The sequence below is a fragment of the Gossypium hirsutum genome, chromosome D11, assembly GCF_007990345.1.
Source record: "Gossypium hirsutum isolate 1008001.06 chromosome D11, Gossypium_hirsutum_v2.1, whole genome shotgun sequence".
In the NCBI taxonomy this organism is placed as follows: Eukaryota; Viridiplantae; Streptophyta; class Magnoliopsida; order Malvales; family Malvaceae; genus Gossypium; species Gossypium hirsutum.
In genome coordinates, this window is record NC_053447.1 from 3,767,733 (window position 1) to 3,785,885 (window position 18,153).

Here is an 18,153-nt window from a genome sequence, read left to right on the forward strand (position 1 = left end):
TGTTGTAGCAGTAGCACACTAATTAATTAATGATGTTGCAATAATTGCTTGCATTTGCTTAAATTAATTATATAGGGTTTTATTTTTTAGTGCAAAGCATGATGCTATGGTGTGAGCCTTTCTTTAGAGTTAACATGTGAATGTTTATGGCAGTAATAAGATTGCCAGCAAGGTTTGATTCCTTTAGGAAAGATACTCATCGGATTTGATCCTTGATGATATATAAGTAATACTTCACTTTCTTTTTAATATACTTTCTCCGTCACTATCGTAAACAAATTAATTAGACGTGTTCATAAGTTGGATTGGATCGGGTTCAGATATGATATTAACATATTTTATTCTTGTCCAAGTCTAATCCGGCTCAAAATATGAGATTAAAATTTTGTTCAAGTTTGTCTATGTTTATAAAATACTAATTCAAGCCTATTTTAAATCCATCCATATTATTTAAAAAAATTAAAAATATACTTATATTACTTTAATTTAATATTTAATAATTTTTTTATAATCATCTTAATGTTATTTTAATGTTTATATTAAAATAATATTATACTTAAAAATGGGTCGGACCGGTCATGGGCTTATTGAATGTTCAAGCTCGAGCCTGAATAATTTTCGAGTCTTATATTTTTACCAAAATCCTTCTAATTTTTTAATAAATTTTTAGTCTAAACGTGTAACCCAATCTAAGAATAGATCTAAAATTAACTACTAAAAAAATTAATTTGTCTAGTGATATTGCTTCATTATTTACCTTTTTTCTCGTTAAAAGAACAATGAGCAACCTTCGTGACATGTAGGAATAAAATGATTCCTCTTAATTTTTTGCCGTAATTGCTGATGTGGACTTTTAATAAGCCTTTCACATATCATTAAATCCAAATCAGCAACTACAAGTTCATATCAACAATGTAAAAAACTGATGAAGGAACTATTTCGCTATTGTTTGTAAAATACAAGATCAGTTAACTCATTTTTCAAGTAGATGGATGAAAATTAAACTAAGGGTTGAGCTTGGTTTTTCAAGTGCAAACAAAAGTCAATGTGCAAAGATCCAGGATTAGTGTGAACTAAGAAGACTGTGAATGGGGTTTAGGCTCGTACTTGTGCAAAAAAGAATCCGCGACAAGGGCATAGTTGTCCCGAAAGAAGACCCTTTTAGCACTTATCAATTGTCCTGATCTGGTCACGGCTCACAATTCCCTATAAAAGGCAACACAATTGAATATACCATTTTATATTTTATTTCTAATAAGATAAACACGCTTGCAAGTTCATAGCAAACGACGCCATTCTCCACCTCATAGGAACACTCCACTGTATAATTTTCTGACAAGAAAATTAGGAAAAGGACAAAACCCCCTGTTTCATTGTAATTTAGATTCCATTGCTAAGATGAGTCTTAACTCGGTTATGATGCAGCTTTAATCTCCATCCAATTTGCCTTTCCCAGTTTCACCATTTCCAAATCAAGCTTTCCAATATCGCTTTAAATGTGGGTTTACGACAACACCTATGGCTCAGTAGTTGCATTGCAGGTTCGAGCGGTATGTTGCAGTAGCCAGTAATATTTTAAGGGTAAACTACAGGTCACCTAACTGTTGTTCTTTTAGTCAGTTATCAATTTTTCTAATTTAATTATTTAACTATTCTTTTATATATTATATTGATTTAGTTATAATTTTTAAAATTTACAAAAAAAAAAAAACATCTCCAACTTAATTCTCAAAATTTACCTTCCTCTTTCGTTTCTAAAACACAAAAACAAGTACAAATCTCAAAGACAGAAACACAAATAAAAATAATCATTGTGAGAGAAAAAAAATACTCGAGCAATATATCTGCTGATTCCATCTTGTTTTCTTAAACAAGAAAATTAGTTTTTATATTGCTGACAGTTTATCCATTAGTTCATAGTGAAATACTAAGCTTTTGATATTTTTCCCCCTATTCAAAAGCTTCTAAAAACATATTACACATAAATGATTCGTTGACTTTTGCATTGAATCTTTGTATAGCCGCAACTTCGGGAATGAAAAATGGGTGAGATTATGGTTCTCATGATGAGTATGACGTTCTTTATATGCTTTGTTGTGTGGGGATTTGTAATTGCATTTTCATATGGAAATATGGAAGGTGATGATGAGCAGAAGGAAGATGGTGTAAAAAAGGAACCTGAAGATGGCAGCGATGCAGATGAAGTTTTGGCAGCCACTAAAGTTATTGTTGAAGTCAACAACAATATTGCTGAAGCCATTGGTGATATTGATGGTGATGAAACTGTAGATGTTGGCGTGCATGTCTGTTGTATCTTTTGTTCATGATATTTAGCGTGAAGGTGGAGGCAACAATGCTAGTGGCAGTGGGAGAAGAGGAAGAAGGAGATAAATTTTGAGGATGAAATTGAGAATTCTTAAATTGATATAATATGTAAAATTAAAGGTTAAATTTGTTATTATATTTATGTTTAAACTGTCACATCATCTTACTGTTAAAAATTTAACGGTACTAAACAAAAAATGAACAAAAAAATAATCTCGATTAATTAAGTGATCAAATTAAAAAATTGATAATTGGGTGACAAATAAGAAAAAGTGACAATAATTAGGTGATTAAATTAAAACAAATTAATAATTAGTGAAAGAAAAAGGACAATATTGAGTGACCTGTTATGCAATTTACCCGTATTTTAACAACAGGAAAAAGTACATTTCAGGAGGGTAACTTCGTCATTAAATCGGAATATAACAATTTTAATTTTCTGGCTCTCTGCCCCTAGTTGGTTTCACCATCACCACCGAGTAGAGTAACAGCCAACATTTTCATGTTCGAAGAAGCTTTGTTTGCTGTGAAAGATAGTTTCTTGAAGATGAAAGACCCTCCATTGGTGAAAGCTGCAGTGGTAAAAGCAATAGATCTTTAGACTAAGTAAAATTAACTCACAGCTCATTTTGTTTCCCTCTTTACTGTTTAGTTGCTTCAAATTTTAGAAAAAAAAAGTTGATCTGTGGCAGAAGGGTGAAGCAAGAAAAAAATGGGGTGTTGGTACTCAAGGATCGATAGGGAAGAGATTGTTTCGCGTTGCAAGGCGAGAAAGAGATACATGAAACAGTTAGTTAAAGCAAGACAAACTCTTGGTGCTTCACATTCTATGTATCTACGCTCTTTACGAGGCACAGGCTCAGCTCTCCTTCAGTTTTCCAGCAATGAAACTACTACCCACTCCCACCACCATACTACTCCGCCGCCTCAACAGCCGGCATTGCCGCCGCCAATGAGTCCTAGTTCAGACACTTGGACATCTGCTAACACGGCCTCCCCTGTTCTGCCGCCGCCTTCTCCTCCTCAATCCAGTAACTGGGACTTTTGGGATCCATTTGTTCCAGCTACAGAGTCACGGTCAGCCACAGAGGAGGAATGGGAGGCTTCCACGTCAGTGCCTGAGGTGGCGGTCACCGCTACAAACCCCACGACCAGGGCTGCAAGCATGGCACCGCCCCCTTCTGTGGTGAGTGGGTTCTCGAAAGATACGGGAAGTGAGCTTGCTATGGTGGTGTCGAGGAATAGTAAAGAACTGGTGGAGATCGTGAAAGAGGTCGATGAGTATTTTATTAAAGCTGCTGATGCTGGTAGCCAGCTCTCGTTGCTGTTAGAAGTTTCAAATTCCAATTTTCCTGCTCAAAGTAAATGAGTTATTTCTCTCTCATTCTTTTCCTTTTCTTTTTCCCTCTTAACATTTCTGGGTGGGGTTTTTTTTTTCCTTGTTGCAGGTAAAGTGTATAACTATGGTTGTAATCTGACTCCAACAACTTGGGCATGGAATCGAAATTCAAAAATGGAAGGAACTGGGAAGTTGGGAGGCGATAGGACGGGAGAAAATGGAAATGTAGGTGGTACTATTCTTAACAGTAGCCATTCTTCTACTATAGAGAGATTGTATGCTTGGGAGAAGAAATTATACGAAGAGGTCAAGGTACTAGATCCTGTTCCATGGTTAGAAAATTTGCAATGGCCTGATGAGTCAAAAAAAGTGATCTATAGTTTAAATCTGACTGCTCTTTTACTGGTGATTTGTTTAGACTGTGGAGACTATAAGGATGGAACATGAGAAGCGGGTGGCCCAATTGAGGAAGCTGGAGTTGAAGAGAGCTGACTATGTCAAGAATGAAAAGACTAAGAAAGAGGTTGAAAAATTAGAATCCCAAATGATGGTTTCTTCACAGGCCATTGAGACCATATCAGCGGAAATCATCAAACTGAGAGAGGCAGAGCTTTATCCTCAACTCCTGGACCTTGTAAACGGGTTAGTCTAGTTTTTTTATCACTTTGCTTCCACGTACTTGCTTCCCGATTGCCTTGAGCATCAATATGCTGCAGACACTAGCCCTCATGTCATCTTTCATAGAATGATATAGTTCATTTATTGTTTGAGATAGTACAGAAAAAGGCTATGTTTGGGAGTTGGGACCCTCTCTTTTTTTTTTGTTTCCCTCTCTTTTTGACTGATTTAGATGACAAGTGGAATCCATTTGTACTTTGCGTCCTATTGTATCAGGTTGAGAATGGTCACTAACTGAATAGTTTTAGTGGGGTCTCCATTTATAATTAACCTTAATCTTTGCTGATTCCTGTATTCCTCAGGAAGATAATCCTATGGTCCTAATTGTATGAAATTTGAAAATTTGGGCATTCATGCAGCTAACGGATTGACCATATCGGGCTAATGCATGCTTATGGTTCCAGGTACTGCTTAAGTAATCTTAATCATCCATACGGATTCATATGATTCCAAGTTGGTTCCTATATACCATTGGTTCCCATTGGAGATTTATAGGATGTGAGGTTGTCCGCAGAAAACAATATGCTTTTTACCTAATTTGATGTCCTTAATTCTTTCTTTTAATCTGCAGTGGAGGGTTATTGTTTAAATAGTTTGTTCCTCACATTAACTCTGAATTGAGGGTTATTTCCTTGTGCAGGTTGATGTGGATGTGGAGAAGCATGTACGAAATTCACCAAGTTCACACACACATAGTTCAGCAGCTCAAGTACCTTAACTTTATGCCTTCTAACGAGCCAACATCTGAGATTCACAAGCAATCAACTCTCCAGCTCGAGCTTGAAGTCCAGCAGTGGCATTCTTCTTTCTGCAACTTAGTCAAGGCTCAACGAGACTACATTCAGTCCCTAGCAGGTTGGCTCCGGCTTAGCCTTTTCCAGTTCAGCAAAGACCCACTTTTAAGAAACAATGAGGAATCGAAAATTTACTCTTTTTGTGAAGAATGGCATCTTGCAATTGACAGAATTCCAGATAAGGTAGCGTCTGAAGGAATCAAGAGCTTCTTGACAGTAATCCATGCCATCGTGGTCCAGCAAGCAGAAGAGTATAAGCAAAAAAAGAAGGCAGATTCTGCTTTGAAAGATTTTGAGAAGAAGGCAGCAGAACTTAGATCACTGGAAAGTAAGTATGGCCCATTTTCCTCCATGCCTGAAATGAACAAGTACCCTGTTGTAGAAAAACGAACAAAGGTGGAAATGTTGAGAGCAAAGGCTGAAGAGGAGAAGAATAAACATGAGAAGTCAGCGAGTGTAACAAGAGCAATGACTTTAAACAACCTCCAAATGGGGTTTCCTCATGTCTTCCAGGCAATGGTAGGATATTCAAGTGTATGTATGCAAGCATTTGAATCTGTCTACAATCAAGCCAACGGTATTGATCAGGAACATGATGTGAAGAGAATACTTCCTTGAGAAAAGACTAACACTCTGGAATCAAAATGATGCTACCACTGATACGTGTTCGGTATTGGGATCAAAGTCCAGACACGGAAGAAAATTCCAGTCAAGTAGGAGTGTAGAATTGTATACCTTGTTTTATTTCGTCATTGGAAAGTGTTGAATGCTTTGCAAGTTTCTGTTTAAAACCCTTTTTTGTTTGCCTTTTGAATCATGAAATTATGTTTTGGTAATGAATTGCTCTGAGAGCAACCAAGTGAAGCACTTGTATTGCTTGAGATTACAAGAACATTTCCCTAGCATAGTTGAATAACTCCATAGCTGCAAAGTAGAGTCACCCTTCCAAAGGCTTGCATCTCATCCAATTCTTTTATACAACTGACTGTATCTGACAGGCATTAAATTGTTTTACAGCAGCAGTGAAAAGTGAAGAAGTTGCCTCAATAGAACCATGAGTTGTGGTGTGGCTGTTACTTACCTCATTTTTTTTAACCATGTTAGAAATTCAATTTTCATCTATAAGAATGAAGCACTCGTGACAAGGGATTAGCCGTTGCTATTGATGGTGGACACATTGATTCCAATTTTTTTCCTACTTTTCTATTATTTCATTTCCATTTCCATTTTCATTTCATTCATTTTTTTTCAATCAACTAAACATGCCCTTTAAATTGATATACTACACACATAAATATATAATTAAATATAAAAATAATTTAATGTATTTATTTATTTAAATATGTATAATTAAACCAAAATAAAAATTATATAAATATTTAAATCACAATCAAAATATATTTTATATATGATTGCTCCAAATTAAAGTTTATATATTGAAATTTATTCCTTTTAAAAATTAACTAAAAATTAATCCCCTGCATCATACATGACATTAGTAATTAATCTAGGTAAATTAGTAAGTAAATCATCGTGAGTATGACCACATCGGACGGTGTAAATCCCATTTTTAGACTTCTAGCAAAACAAAGGGCCTGATTAGAGTAGGGCATAGACATGCGTAGCACAGGATCACTTCGATCGAAAACGAGACTTGAAAGGCGTTAGGTTCACGAAACAAGTCAAAACAACCTCGATAACAATTAAGAAATTAAGAAACGTCTTAGTAAGAGAAAAGAAAGAGCAAATTAAGATTCAGAAAAGATCAAAACAATAGGGACCGTAAAAATGATCGCAGATGGAGTCGAAGATGAAGAGAAATGGCTCGCCGCCGGCATCGCTGGCCTCCAACAGAACGCTTTCTACATGCATCGCGCTTTGGTAATTACCTTCTCAATTATTTTGTTACACCTTACTTGGTTGAACGGAAGTGAGGTTATCAGGGGAAATCCTTACCTGCTTTAATATTGTTACTTAATTTGACCGTAGAAGCCCTAATTTTTGCAAGATTGTGAAATTTTGGCGCCATGTTGATTATTTGTGATTTTGTTAGGATTCGAACAATATCAGAGATGCTTTGAAGTACTCTGCTCAGATGTTATCAGAACTTCGAACCTCAAGGCTTTCCCCTCACAAATACTACGAATTATGTTAGCTCTTCTCTCCTGATCTGATCTCGATCTTGCATTAGATTCATGAAGTGATTGGTAAATTCCGTTTTGAACTGCGATTTTGATTGTTTTTGGTTGATGGTACAGATATGCGAGCATTTGATGAATTGAGGAAGCTGGAGATGTTCTTTAAGGAAGAGACAAGGCGTGGTTGCTCTATTGTCGATCTGTATGAGCTAGTACAACATGCTGGCAATATATTGCCAAGATTGTAAGCACAACTAACATTCAAACTGTTTAATGCGTGCTTGATCACTTCAGCAAGTGTACCAATAGGCTTCAGGCTGTTTTGTTCTTGTGTAATTTATTTCAGCAAGCATATGCGGTGGATTTAAAGCTGCTTTTCTGTGTGTTATCGTATGGTAAATAGTTCTATGTTATTTAGGGAAATTTTAATTAACCTAGGTCCTATATATATGTACAATTAGCAAGAGCATCATCTTTGGTTCATCTGTAGGATGTGTGAAATGTTTCTTTTGGCACGTATATTGCATAACGGGGAAGCATGTTCAAGTAGCATAATTATTTTATTAACTTGCTTGAGCAATTTCGTTTGAATTACCAAAAAATGAATATCTCTCGGTTTCACTTACGTGTACAATTTGTGTTTAACATGGTAAGCCTTGTGATCTATGTCAGGTATCTCCTCTGTACTGTAGGCTCTGTTTATATTAAATCCAAGGAAGCTCCTGCTAAGGATGTTCTTAAAGATCTTGTTGAAATGTGCCGTGGAATTCAGCATCCCGTACGTGGGCTCTTTCTTAGGAGTTACCTGGCTCAAGTTAGCAGGGATAAATTGCCTGACATAGGTTCTGAGTATGAAGGGTAAGAAATTAAGGTTTTCTTTCGTTTCAGGAAATGGAGGCCATTTTTGTTTCTGTTTTCTAAGAAATGGAAAATGTTGAAGAAAACATGTTTGGTTGAAAATTTTAAAAATGATATTTGGAATATGAAATATGTGGAAATTAGAAAACAATAAAAAGTTGTTTTCATTGTTTTCCAAAAATAAGGGATTTTAACCATTTTCGAAGAACCTGGGTCAGTTCATTTGAAGTTTAATGAAAATAAGGGATTTGATATTTAAATAGGGATTTTAACTTATCATTTTCCATACTTTTTTATTGAAAAAAGTTCCACCATTTGTTTTTTATTATGGATTATCAGATCTGCTTAAAAAACTAAATCATTTTTTCAATGCATTATCAAACAACGCTTAATTTATGTTTTCTGCAATATCTTTTATGCTTGAATCCCCGTTTATATCAAAAAAACAAAATTTGAGTTTATCCTCCATCATTTATGCACTATTTTATCTTGGCATGCTACTTTCTCACTGGAACTATGGTTACCAAATTGATTCACTAAATTATTGATCATGTTAATCCTGCTATGATTTTGGTTACGATCTGATCAAATTGGTTGGTTAATAGATAACTCATGTAATCCTCTTTTTCAACCTTTAAGCTGGTCCTCTGTTGAGATTTCCTGACCAGTGGTTGACTTTCTTGATCCCTTCAGGGATGCAGACACTGTCGTGGATGCTGTGGAATTTGTGCTTCAAAACTTTACGGAGATGAACAAGTTGTGGGTGCGGATGCAGCACCAGGTTAGTTGACTTGAATATCCATGGTCTGTTCCTGCTCTCATGTTTGGCATGCATGTATCACAAAAATGCTTGCATGATAGGGAGGTAAAACTATATCATGAGGGCATGATTTCTGGTCATGCAGGTGTTATAGTGCTTGTCAATCATTCATACTCTTAGCTGATCCTGAATTGAGGCTTGCTGTCGGGCTTTCTGGTCTGCAGGGACCCGCCCGAGAAAAGGAGAAAAGAGAGAAAGAGAGGAGCGAGCTAAGAGATCTTGTAATATCTGTGACCCACAACTGGTAAATTTCACTGCAATAATGTTGAGTACCAGTTTGAAGGATGCTTACGATGGGTTTTGCCTCTCCCTTGCTTGCTTTGATTTTTAATTAGGTTGGGAAGAATCTTCATGTGCTCAGTCAAATAGAGGGTATTGACCTTGATATGTACAAAGAGACTGTTCTTCCCCGTGTACTTGAACAGGTCGGTGTCATGCACATGCACGAATGCACTTAAACTTAACTCCTATGTTCTGTCTTGGAGCTTATAATAGGTAACTTTTGCTTGCTAACCATCAAGCATTTGGTTGTGTAAAATATCTTGCCAGGTTGTCAATTGTAAAGATGAGATAGCTCAATACTATCTAATGGATTGCATAATTCAAGTCTTTCCTGATGAGTACCACTTGCAAACTCTTGATGTATTATTGGGTGCTTTCCCACAACTTCAGGTGTGTCATGATTGTGTGCTTCTGTTATTGTCTATTTTTCCTAGAACTTTTCTGTAATTTGCATCATCTACATATTTCTTCTTGTTCCTGGTGTGTGGATCAACATGGATGTGTATCTCCACTTAATATTTATGATATAAATGCAGCATCTTAAGCACGCCCTACAAGTTCTGAGCACTTTCTTCCTTCTGTTTTTTCAGCCAACTGTTGACATCAAAACCGTGCTATCTCGATTAATGGAAAGGCTATCAAATTATGCTGCTTCAAGTGCAGATGTGTTGCCTGAGTTCTTGCAAGTAGAAGCTTTCTCAAAGTTGAATAATGCTATTGGAAAGGTAAAATTTGTTTCCAGAGATAATCCTTCTTAGCTTAACCTAGATTAATGTTGTAAATAGTTAGTCTTATTCTATCTTATGATGCAGGTGATTGAAGCACAGCCTGATATGCCTATCCTTGGTGTGATAACTCTATATTCGTCTCTTCTTACATTTACTCTCCATGTCCATCCTGACAGGCTTGATTATGCCGATCAAGTTTTGGTAAGCTACTGTCTTAAGCTGTATAATGCATATTCGCATAAGGTTTATGATTTTATTGCTCATAAACCAAGATATGTTCATACGCTAAATCAATTTTTTGCTCTCTTCCCAAATATTAAATTATTGTCTCTGTCACTTGAAATCCGTATGGTGGTGCTTACAAGCTTGATTTATAAAGAGAAAGCTATTTAATCATTTGTTCCTACTTCCATCTATTTTCACAGAAGTTAGAAATCGACAAAGATGTAACTTGACCTTGTTATTGTTCAGGGAGCATGTGTTAAAAAGCTCTCTGGCAAAGAAAAGCTCGAAGACAAGAAAGCAACAAAACAGATTGTTGCACTCTTAAGTGCTCCACTTGACAAATACAATGACATTGTTACAGCATTGAAGCTTTCAAATTATCCTCGTGTTATGGAATACCTTGACAGTGAAACAAATAAAGTCATGGCAACTGTGATAATTCAAAGCATTATGAAGAACAAAACTCGTATCTCTACTGCAGACAGGGTATGTCTGTAATTATGTTGTTTACTGCTTTGAGCTTGTTTTTTGTTGAAGGGGTTTCTTGATCTTGTAACTTTTTGTGACAGGTTGAGGCGTTGTTTGAACTGATAAAAGGTCTTATTAAGGATCTGGATGATGCTTTTCATGATGAGGTCGTTATGATTTATTCATCTTCATTTTTATAGACTTAAATGTTTATTTTTAGCATGTTCACCAATATGCAGCATGACAATTATTCAATCTCACATTCAGGTTGATGAAGATGATTTCAAGGAGGAGCAGAATTCTGTAGCACGTCTTATTCAGTTGTTGCATAGTGATGACCCTGAAGAGATGTTTAAGGTACTTGATTGGGTGAAAGCATTTTTGTTCTCATAGCACGATTGATGCAGTCAAGGTTAGGTAGTCAAATAGTTCTTAGTGCATCTACTGGGGTTTTCTCATGAACTCTTTGCTAATATGACCTCAACAATTACATAGAGTTTATCCTGAATCAGGGGTGAAGGCAGAAAATTTTTTTAGGGGGTCCAAAATTAAATTGTATATTTTTATTATAGTAAAAATGCAATTTCACCATTTTAATAGTCTATATCTTTATAATTTTTAAAGGATTAAATCAATTTTAATCATTTTTTTTGGGGGGGGGGCAAAGTGCAATTTTACCTTTACTAATTTAAAAAAGGGGCCTAAATGGAAAAATTTTCATTTTAAGGGGACTGTCCTGAATGTTCATAAATGGTACATATTTTCTGCTTTTGAAGTATTTGTGTGTTCAATTTGATTATTTGTAGATAATATGCACGGTGAGGAAGCATATCTTGGGTGGAGGACCAAAACGCCTACCCTTCACTGTCCCTCCCCTTGTTTTCTCTTCACTTAAGGTTTGTTTCTACTTTGTGTGTTTGACTATAGAATGTTATGACATTAAAAGTGAAGACTAAACAAATATTCCTGTTGATATCTAAGCAGATAATGGCATGTGTTTGAGTATATGGTCCAGCTTTTTTGACTTCTCATTGCTGCACTTAAGTAACATTTTAAGGAATGGATTTGGTCTAAAGAATAAAAATCCGGATTTAAAAATATTAAATGGAAATTCCATCTTTAACTTTTATACAATTGGAAATATACCTTACACTTTCTATCTTTAAATCCTGAACTATTGAAATAGAAAATTATTCCCCATTTCCCCTTGCTACTTTCTTGTTTATTTACCCTGGGCTGCAGTTTAACTTAATTTTTTTGATTCTTTGCACCTTTGATTCTTCTTTCTTGTAATGAAATTAACCTTAAATTTTTGCTTGTTAGTTGGTTCGGCAATTACAAGGCCAAGAGGAAAATCCTTTTGGAGAAGAGGAATCAACTACACCCAAGAAAATATTCCAGGTTTTGAATCAGGTCAGTCATCTTCTTCAGAACTGCAGTTAGGCTACTACCTGCTTGGGTTTTGAAGTATGAATAGATTATAATCTCTGATCATGGCGCATTTAGATTTCAAATTGTGATTTGTATTTGGCAAAAAGCTATATTTGAACGCATATTGAAGGTCCTCATGTCTATTCAATTCTATCTGAATTCCCTGCACAATTTTTTTTGCATATTTGATGATGTTGGTAGTTTCTGGTTTCAGACTGTTGAAACTCTCTCTAACATTCCGGCCCCTGAGTTGGCACTACAGTTGTTTCTGCAGTGTGCTGAGGTACATGGTGTTTTTGGACCTTATATATAAAAATCATAAGTTAGATAATTTTTTTCCTAATATTTATGATGGATTTTTATTGATCAGGCTGCAAATGACTGTGATTTAGAACCTGTGGCATATGAATTTTTCACACAAGCTTACATTTTATACGAGGAAGAGATTTCAGTAAGTTGGCACAATCTGATGAGTATTACAATGCCTCTTTATAGAGTCTCTACAACTTACATGGCTATTACTAATAAAACGTGGGAATTAGTAATTGATTTTTGCTAATATATGCTTTTATAGGACTCAAGGGCACAGGTTACTGCTATACATTTAATAATTGGAACTCTGCAGAGGATGCATGTCTTTGGTGTTGAAAATAGGGATACTTTAACACACAAGGCTACAGGGGTAATCTTTCTATTATTTCACATGTTTAGAAAGCAGCTTAGCATCTGTCAACTGTACTTGACTTGAACCCTTGTATTTGAGCAGTATTCTGCGAAACTTTTGAAGAAGCCTGATCAGTGCAGAGCTGTTTATGCATGCTCGCATCTCTTCTGGGTTGATGATCAAGACAATGTAAAAGATGGAGAGAGGTAAGGTTGACCTTTATGTTCATAGTCTCATGCCTACATGTTATGGGCGTGTGCATCCCATCTGGTGTTTGCATTGAATCTGGATGAGACAGAGAAGCCTTGGGTCTTATTGATCTATCTTTTTTTTTTTTTGCTTTTAACCAGGGTCTTGCTTTGCCTTAAGCGGGCACTGAGAATTGCAAATGCTGCTCAACAAATGTCGAATGCAGCACGAGGTAGCGCTGGATCAGTCACTCTCTTTGTTGAGATACTGAACAAGTAAATGCCTGCAAACCCTGATTGCGATGAAATTGTATTTGGTTTGTTCAATATTATCCTAATTATTTGTAATGGGAATTCCATCCTCACTGGTGTTGGTAGGTACCTTTATTTCTTTGAGAAGGGGAACCCCCAGATCACTGTTGCTGCAATCCAGAGTCTGATTGAATTAATAACAACCGAGATGCATAGTGACTCTAGCACACCAGATCCAGCAGCAGACGCTTTCTTTGCCAGCACTCTCAGATATATGGAGTTTCAGAAACAGAAAGGTGGAGCTATAGGTGAAAAATATGAACCTATCAAGGTGTGATCGTGAGAGCCCCTGTGAGTGTTTTTTTCCCTTAAAAAAAAGGTTGTAGACTTTTGATTTGTTTTGTCCACAAAAGAATTTAACCGGATTAATAGTATATGCTCCCATTGGCCTTTTTGGCTAACGTAGCAAATTCTTGCATCATATCATGGATTGATGCAAGGTAAGAAATGTGTAAGTTTATTCATGCAACTGCTGTTTAACAGTTTAGATGTTAAAAAGTTGGTTTTAAACAGACAACCACTTACTGTTTTCAGGGATGAATTTTAACTCAAATATTCAGTTTTGAATCATCAAGGTTACCTTCGTTAATGACTGCTAGTTGCCTACGGTGCTGCTGCTTGGAAGCCTAATTTTCTGTCAATTATTGCAATATATGATTTCTACCTTTTTTAATCATTTTAATATAATATATGTGCAATAACAATTCTATCAGTATAATATTCTCACATTATATGTGACAATGCCTTCCACGAAAAGGGTGAGTAATAGGTAGGGTTGAGCAATAGTAAGTTCAAGTTTTACTATATATCATAGTGAGAATTTATTTTTAAGGAAGTTAGGGTATAAAAATAACAGCTTACTATTGTAGGGACGATGTAGAGTTTATCACATATGGATCCGTGTTCGTTCCTCTTTTAGTTTATCAAATATGGTCTTCCCTTTCTTTTCCCCTTTACAGATAATTAGAGGCGTTCATGGCACAATTGGGTTAATTAGAGGCGTTCATGGCAAAATTGGGTTAATGTATGTTTGTTTAAACTCGACTCTGTTCAAAAATTTAGGTGAACTTATTTTGCCATGTCCATTTATAACTTATATAAGTATATTTTAAACCTGCAATTTTTAAATATATATTATTTTTAATTTAATATTTAATATGTCTAATAAATTTCTTTTATTAAAATTTAAATTTAGACTTTTTTATGTTTAAATATTATATAAAAATAAAATATATACAAAAGTCTAAAGCGGGTTGGGTTAGTTTTGAGAAAATTGAAGCCTAACCCGAATCGAATTGAGTTCATTTTTTGAATTTTGTTAATTTATCCAGATGAATTTTTAAACTTGAATAAATAATCTAACTTCTAAATAGATTTATGGATAATACATCGATTATCAAATCAATCAAAACCATAACAAACACCAATAATCAAACTATTCGATCAAACAAGACAGGTTTTAGCCTCACTCGGAAATGCCACAGTGAGCAGCCATAAGATATTTAATTCTTCAAAAGCCGTGTGCCGTCTTTAATAGTAGCATGCGACTAAAAACCAGAGTTGATAGTATGAAATGCGGCATTATGTTATGGCAATCAAACAGTGGCTGTTTTGCAATTGTACATGAATTGGTGAGGTGCACATGGACAGATGCACTTATCCCATGTTCCTGTGGGAGCTTATAATACGTGACTTTTGCTTGCTAATCCATGTAAAGAAGTAAAAAGAGAATAGAACCTTGTGCGAATCTATTTGGACCAACTTTACTAGAATAACAAATAAAAGGGTAAACTATAAAAATAGTCACATATCTTTGTTTTAAATTTATATTTTAGTTACTAATGTTTCAATTGTAATAATTTGGTCACAGACAGTTATCAATCGATAATAAATTGGTTATTTGTTTATTAGTTGTCGTTAAGTGGTAGACGAAAATCACAGCTAGTAGTACAACGGCCCTTAAAAGGCCACCGGAGGCCATGTCATTGCCACATATTTAAGCAATTTTTTTCAAATCTTAAATGATCTACAAAGACACTAGGGAGTTTGGTTGTATTAATTAAAATCTCAGTAAAATTGCATTATCACAAGTCTGGTTTACTATGTAATTTCCTAAATGTAATAATAATTTTTGAATTTACCTTATTAAATAAAAGATAATATTCATGTATTTAATTTTTATAATAAGATTTATTCTTAACAAATATTTAGATTAAATATTTAATAATAAAATCTAATTGATAGTTTTTAAAATTATTTATAATTTATAATTTTAATTGAAAGCAAAATTGTTTCAATCTTGCATATATTTTCTAAATATAATAATGCATATATAAAATTATTGATATAAAAAACTTGTTTTGAAATAAATTTAAAAAAACTAAAAAACACGTTTTATTTTGGTTAAAGGCTAACTCATAGAAATATTAAAAAAAATAGTTGATTCTAGGTATTACTATGAGCAAAACTACTAATAATTAAATCATATGAAAGTAAAGTCATAGGCGTCTAACCCACAATACTTGCACGACTTAAACGGTACAATTCTGCCCATATTCTACAAAAAAAAATCATATAAATACAAGTGCTAAATCAAATTTGTAGCTAGGAAAAAAATAAAATTAGGGAATAAAACTTTATTGCGAAGAATCCATTGAAGTAATAGAGAAAATCAAATAATATGTAGGGAGGAGGCACTAGCTTTTTTATGTTTATTAATAGACTAATATCCCAAACCAATATAAAATAGGGTTAATTTTGTCTTAATATTCTTTTAACTTTCCAGTTTACATGGAAAATCAACTTTCTCATCTTTTATCATGGGAATCATATTGTCATTTTATAGAAAAGTAACTCCCAAAGGAAAATTAAATTTTGAGGAAAATAAATAAAACCTGACGTACCAAATATTGGAATCACTTTCCAACTGATTAAATTCTTAGGAAAATGATTACTTTCCATCGTACCAAACGCTACCTAAATTGATTTGGTTGGATTCACTTGGAGAAGAGATAACAAGGAAAGGAAGAAAGAGAAAGAGAGTGAAGGAAGTGGAGATTAAAATCATTTAAAATTTGAAAAAAGAATTATTTAAATATGCGGAAATGACATCGCCTCCACGTGGCCATTTAAAGGTTGTTGTACTGCTAGCTATGATTTCCATCCATCACTTAATGGCAACTAACGAACTAGTGACTAAATTGCTACGATTGAAACATCAATGACCAAAACGTAAACATAAACAAATATATATAACTATTTTTATAATTTACCCAAATTAAAAGAAGGGCGTGGATTGAGTATGTTGAATTTGTTAAAGCTGACGCTTTACACATTTTTATAAATTGTTAATTAATATAAAAATAAAATATGCCTAATGCATTGAATGGAAAAAGGGGGAAAGATTGAAGTTATTTAAAGAGTTGATTGTTCAATGTACCGGATTTCAAAAAGGATTTCTAGTACAACATCATTACTACCTCCATTAACTATTTACCCCCCCCCCCGCCGCCCACCTTTTTTTTCGTAAAAATAAAATAAAAACCACAATTTAATTGCTACATATTACAGTTAACTAAAAATAAATAAATTACAGTCATAGTCACTTAACTATGCAAATTTTCTTTTTGGTCACTTAATTATAAAAAATAATTATTTGGTCACTAATGTTTTGAAATTTATTTTTTCTGGTCACCCGACCGTTAACTGACTAACGTAACTGTAATTTGGCACTTTTTTAATCGGTATAATAATTTTAGTCCTCAATTTTTATGTTTTCTATTAAATTGACCTTGATTCTATATAAAAAAAAATTATAAAAAATCAAAATTATTTTTAAAAATTGAAAAGTTATATAAAAGTATATAAAATTATAAATATATATAAATAGATAAAAAATGAAGTTATACATAATTTTTAGTTTGACTATGATGCAAAGATGATTCATTTCTAGTTCTGTGTTTCTTTTAAGGTTGAGGTTTTTATTTTATTTCTGGGCATTAGCACTGGGTATGGAGGACTGTACAAGTCGAATTCAATGGTTGGCAAGTCGAAAAATGTTAATACCGAAAGTGATGGGGATGGTGATGGTGTGGATTGATGATGACCACGATTAGGAACGGGTGGAGTGTACAATAATTATAGCCGTAATTAGGTCTAGAACCTAGGATCAAGGAACACATAGGTGTATGGAGAAGGAGAAGGCGACAACATTGGTTTGGGAAGGGTAATTAGAGTTTGCCGTTTCGATGATGGTAAGGGAAAATGGGAAGTGAGGAATTGAGCAAACATGGCAGATGTTGGGTTGTTGATATGGCGATGATTGTTGAAATTATTATTTAGTTGATGATTCTATTAATTATAGTATTAATCCATAATTTGGAGCCAAATTGTTTGCTATTTGTTCCAACAAGAAAAAGGAACCAATGAGAAATTTTGGGTTTCTAAATAAAGCTGAGCAAAAGGCAAAGTTGGAGTAACCTTCAAATTCGAATGCTCTTTTATCTATTTTGGAGTTTTTCATATTCTTAAAAGAATTTTGATTTTTTTTTATTTTTACATAGAATTAGGGTCAATTTGATAAAAAATATAAGTGTTGAGGATTAAAATTGTTATTAGACCGGTTTAAAAAGTGTCATGTTACTGTTCTGTTAATTACTTAACAGTTGGGTGGCTAGAAAAAACAATTTCCAAAACGTCAGTGATAACATAGTTATTTTTAATAGTTAAGGGACCATAACAAAAACCTATCCCTAGTTAAGTGACTATGATAGTAGTTTATCCATTAAAAAATATCATTGGAATTGTGAAAGTTTATAATAAATGAAATAATATAAAATTAAAAATTAGGTCCACTTTGCTATTTGTACTTTTTTCTTGTATACATTGATATTTGAACTTGACA

At 34.2% G+C, this 18,153-nt stretch overlaps 2 protein-coding genes across 3 annotated transcripts; both read left to right on the forward strand.

The window, feature by feature from the left end:
* Window positions 1-2,821: 2,821 nt before the first annotated feature.
* Window positions 2,822-6,022, forward strand: LOC107912022 (uncharacterized; the record flags this gene model as incomplete). The annotated part of the gene is given in 6 exon segments (NM_001327061.1): window positions 2,822-3,036; window positions 3,039-3,689; window positions 3,692-3,761; window positions 3,763-3,976; window positions 4,083-4,306; window positions 4,983-6,022. Coding segments are annotated over 5 exon segments (1,931 nt in total), but the record flags the coding sequence as incomplete, so codon positions are not given.
* A 720-nt stretch (window positions 6,023-6,742) lies between these two features.
* Window positions 6,743-13,839, forward strand: LOC107912021 (vacuolar protein sorting-associated protein 35A). Of its 2 annotated transcripts, XM_016840051.2 has the most exons (21): window positions 6,743-7,017; window positions 7,190-7,286; window positions 7,395-7,518; window positions 7,947-8,132; window positions 8,826-8,913; window positions 9,117-9,173; window positions 9,288-9,377; window positions 9,502-9,624; window positions 9,825-9,959; window positions 10,047-10,163; window positions 10,434-10,673; window positions 10,757-10,822; window positions 10,923-11,012; window positions 11,462-11,551; window positions 11,979-12,068; window positions 12,301-12,369; window positions 12,457-12,537; window positions 12,661-12,768; window positions 12,853-12,956; window positions 13,101-13,214; window positions 13,317-13,839. In XM_016840051.2, the coding sequence occupies exons 1-21, from the start codon at window positions 6,925-6,927 to the stop codon at window positions 13,525-13,527; spliced, it is 2,373 nt and encodes a 790-aa protein (XP_016695540.1). In that variant the 5' UTR covers window positions 6,743-6,924; the 3' UTR covers window positions 13,528-13,839. The 2 variants fall into 2 exon arrangements, with proteins under 2 accessions (XP_016695540.1, XP_040961494.1); XM_041105560.1 differs by lacking the exons at window positions 6,743-7,017; window positions 7,190-7,286; window positions 7,395-7,518; window positions 7,947-8,132 and having other exon boundaries at window positions 8,832-8,913; window positions 9,117-9,196.
* Window positions 13,840-18,153: the final 4,314 nt, after the last annotated feature.

Bases quoted from the DNA above. Each gene is read 5' to 3' on its own strand.
- LOC107912021 (XM_016840051.2), top strand. From the start codon at position 6,925: ATGATCGCAGATGGAGTCGAAGATGAAGAGAAATGGCTCGCCGCCGGC. The intron at 9,960-10,046 runs GTAAAATTTGTT...CTTATGATGCAG, and splicing joins TGAATAATGCTATTGGAAAG to GTGATTGAAGCACAGCCTGA. The intron at 10,674-10,756 runs GTATGTCTGTAA...TTTTTGTGACAG, and splicing joins GTATCTCTACTGCAGACAGG to GTTGAGGCGTTGTTTGAACT.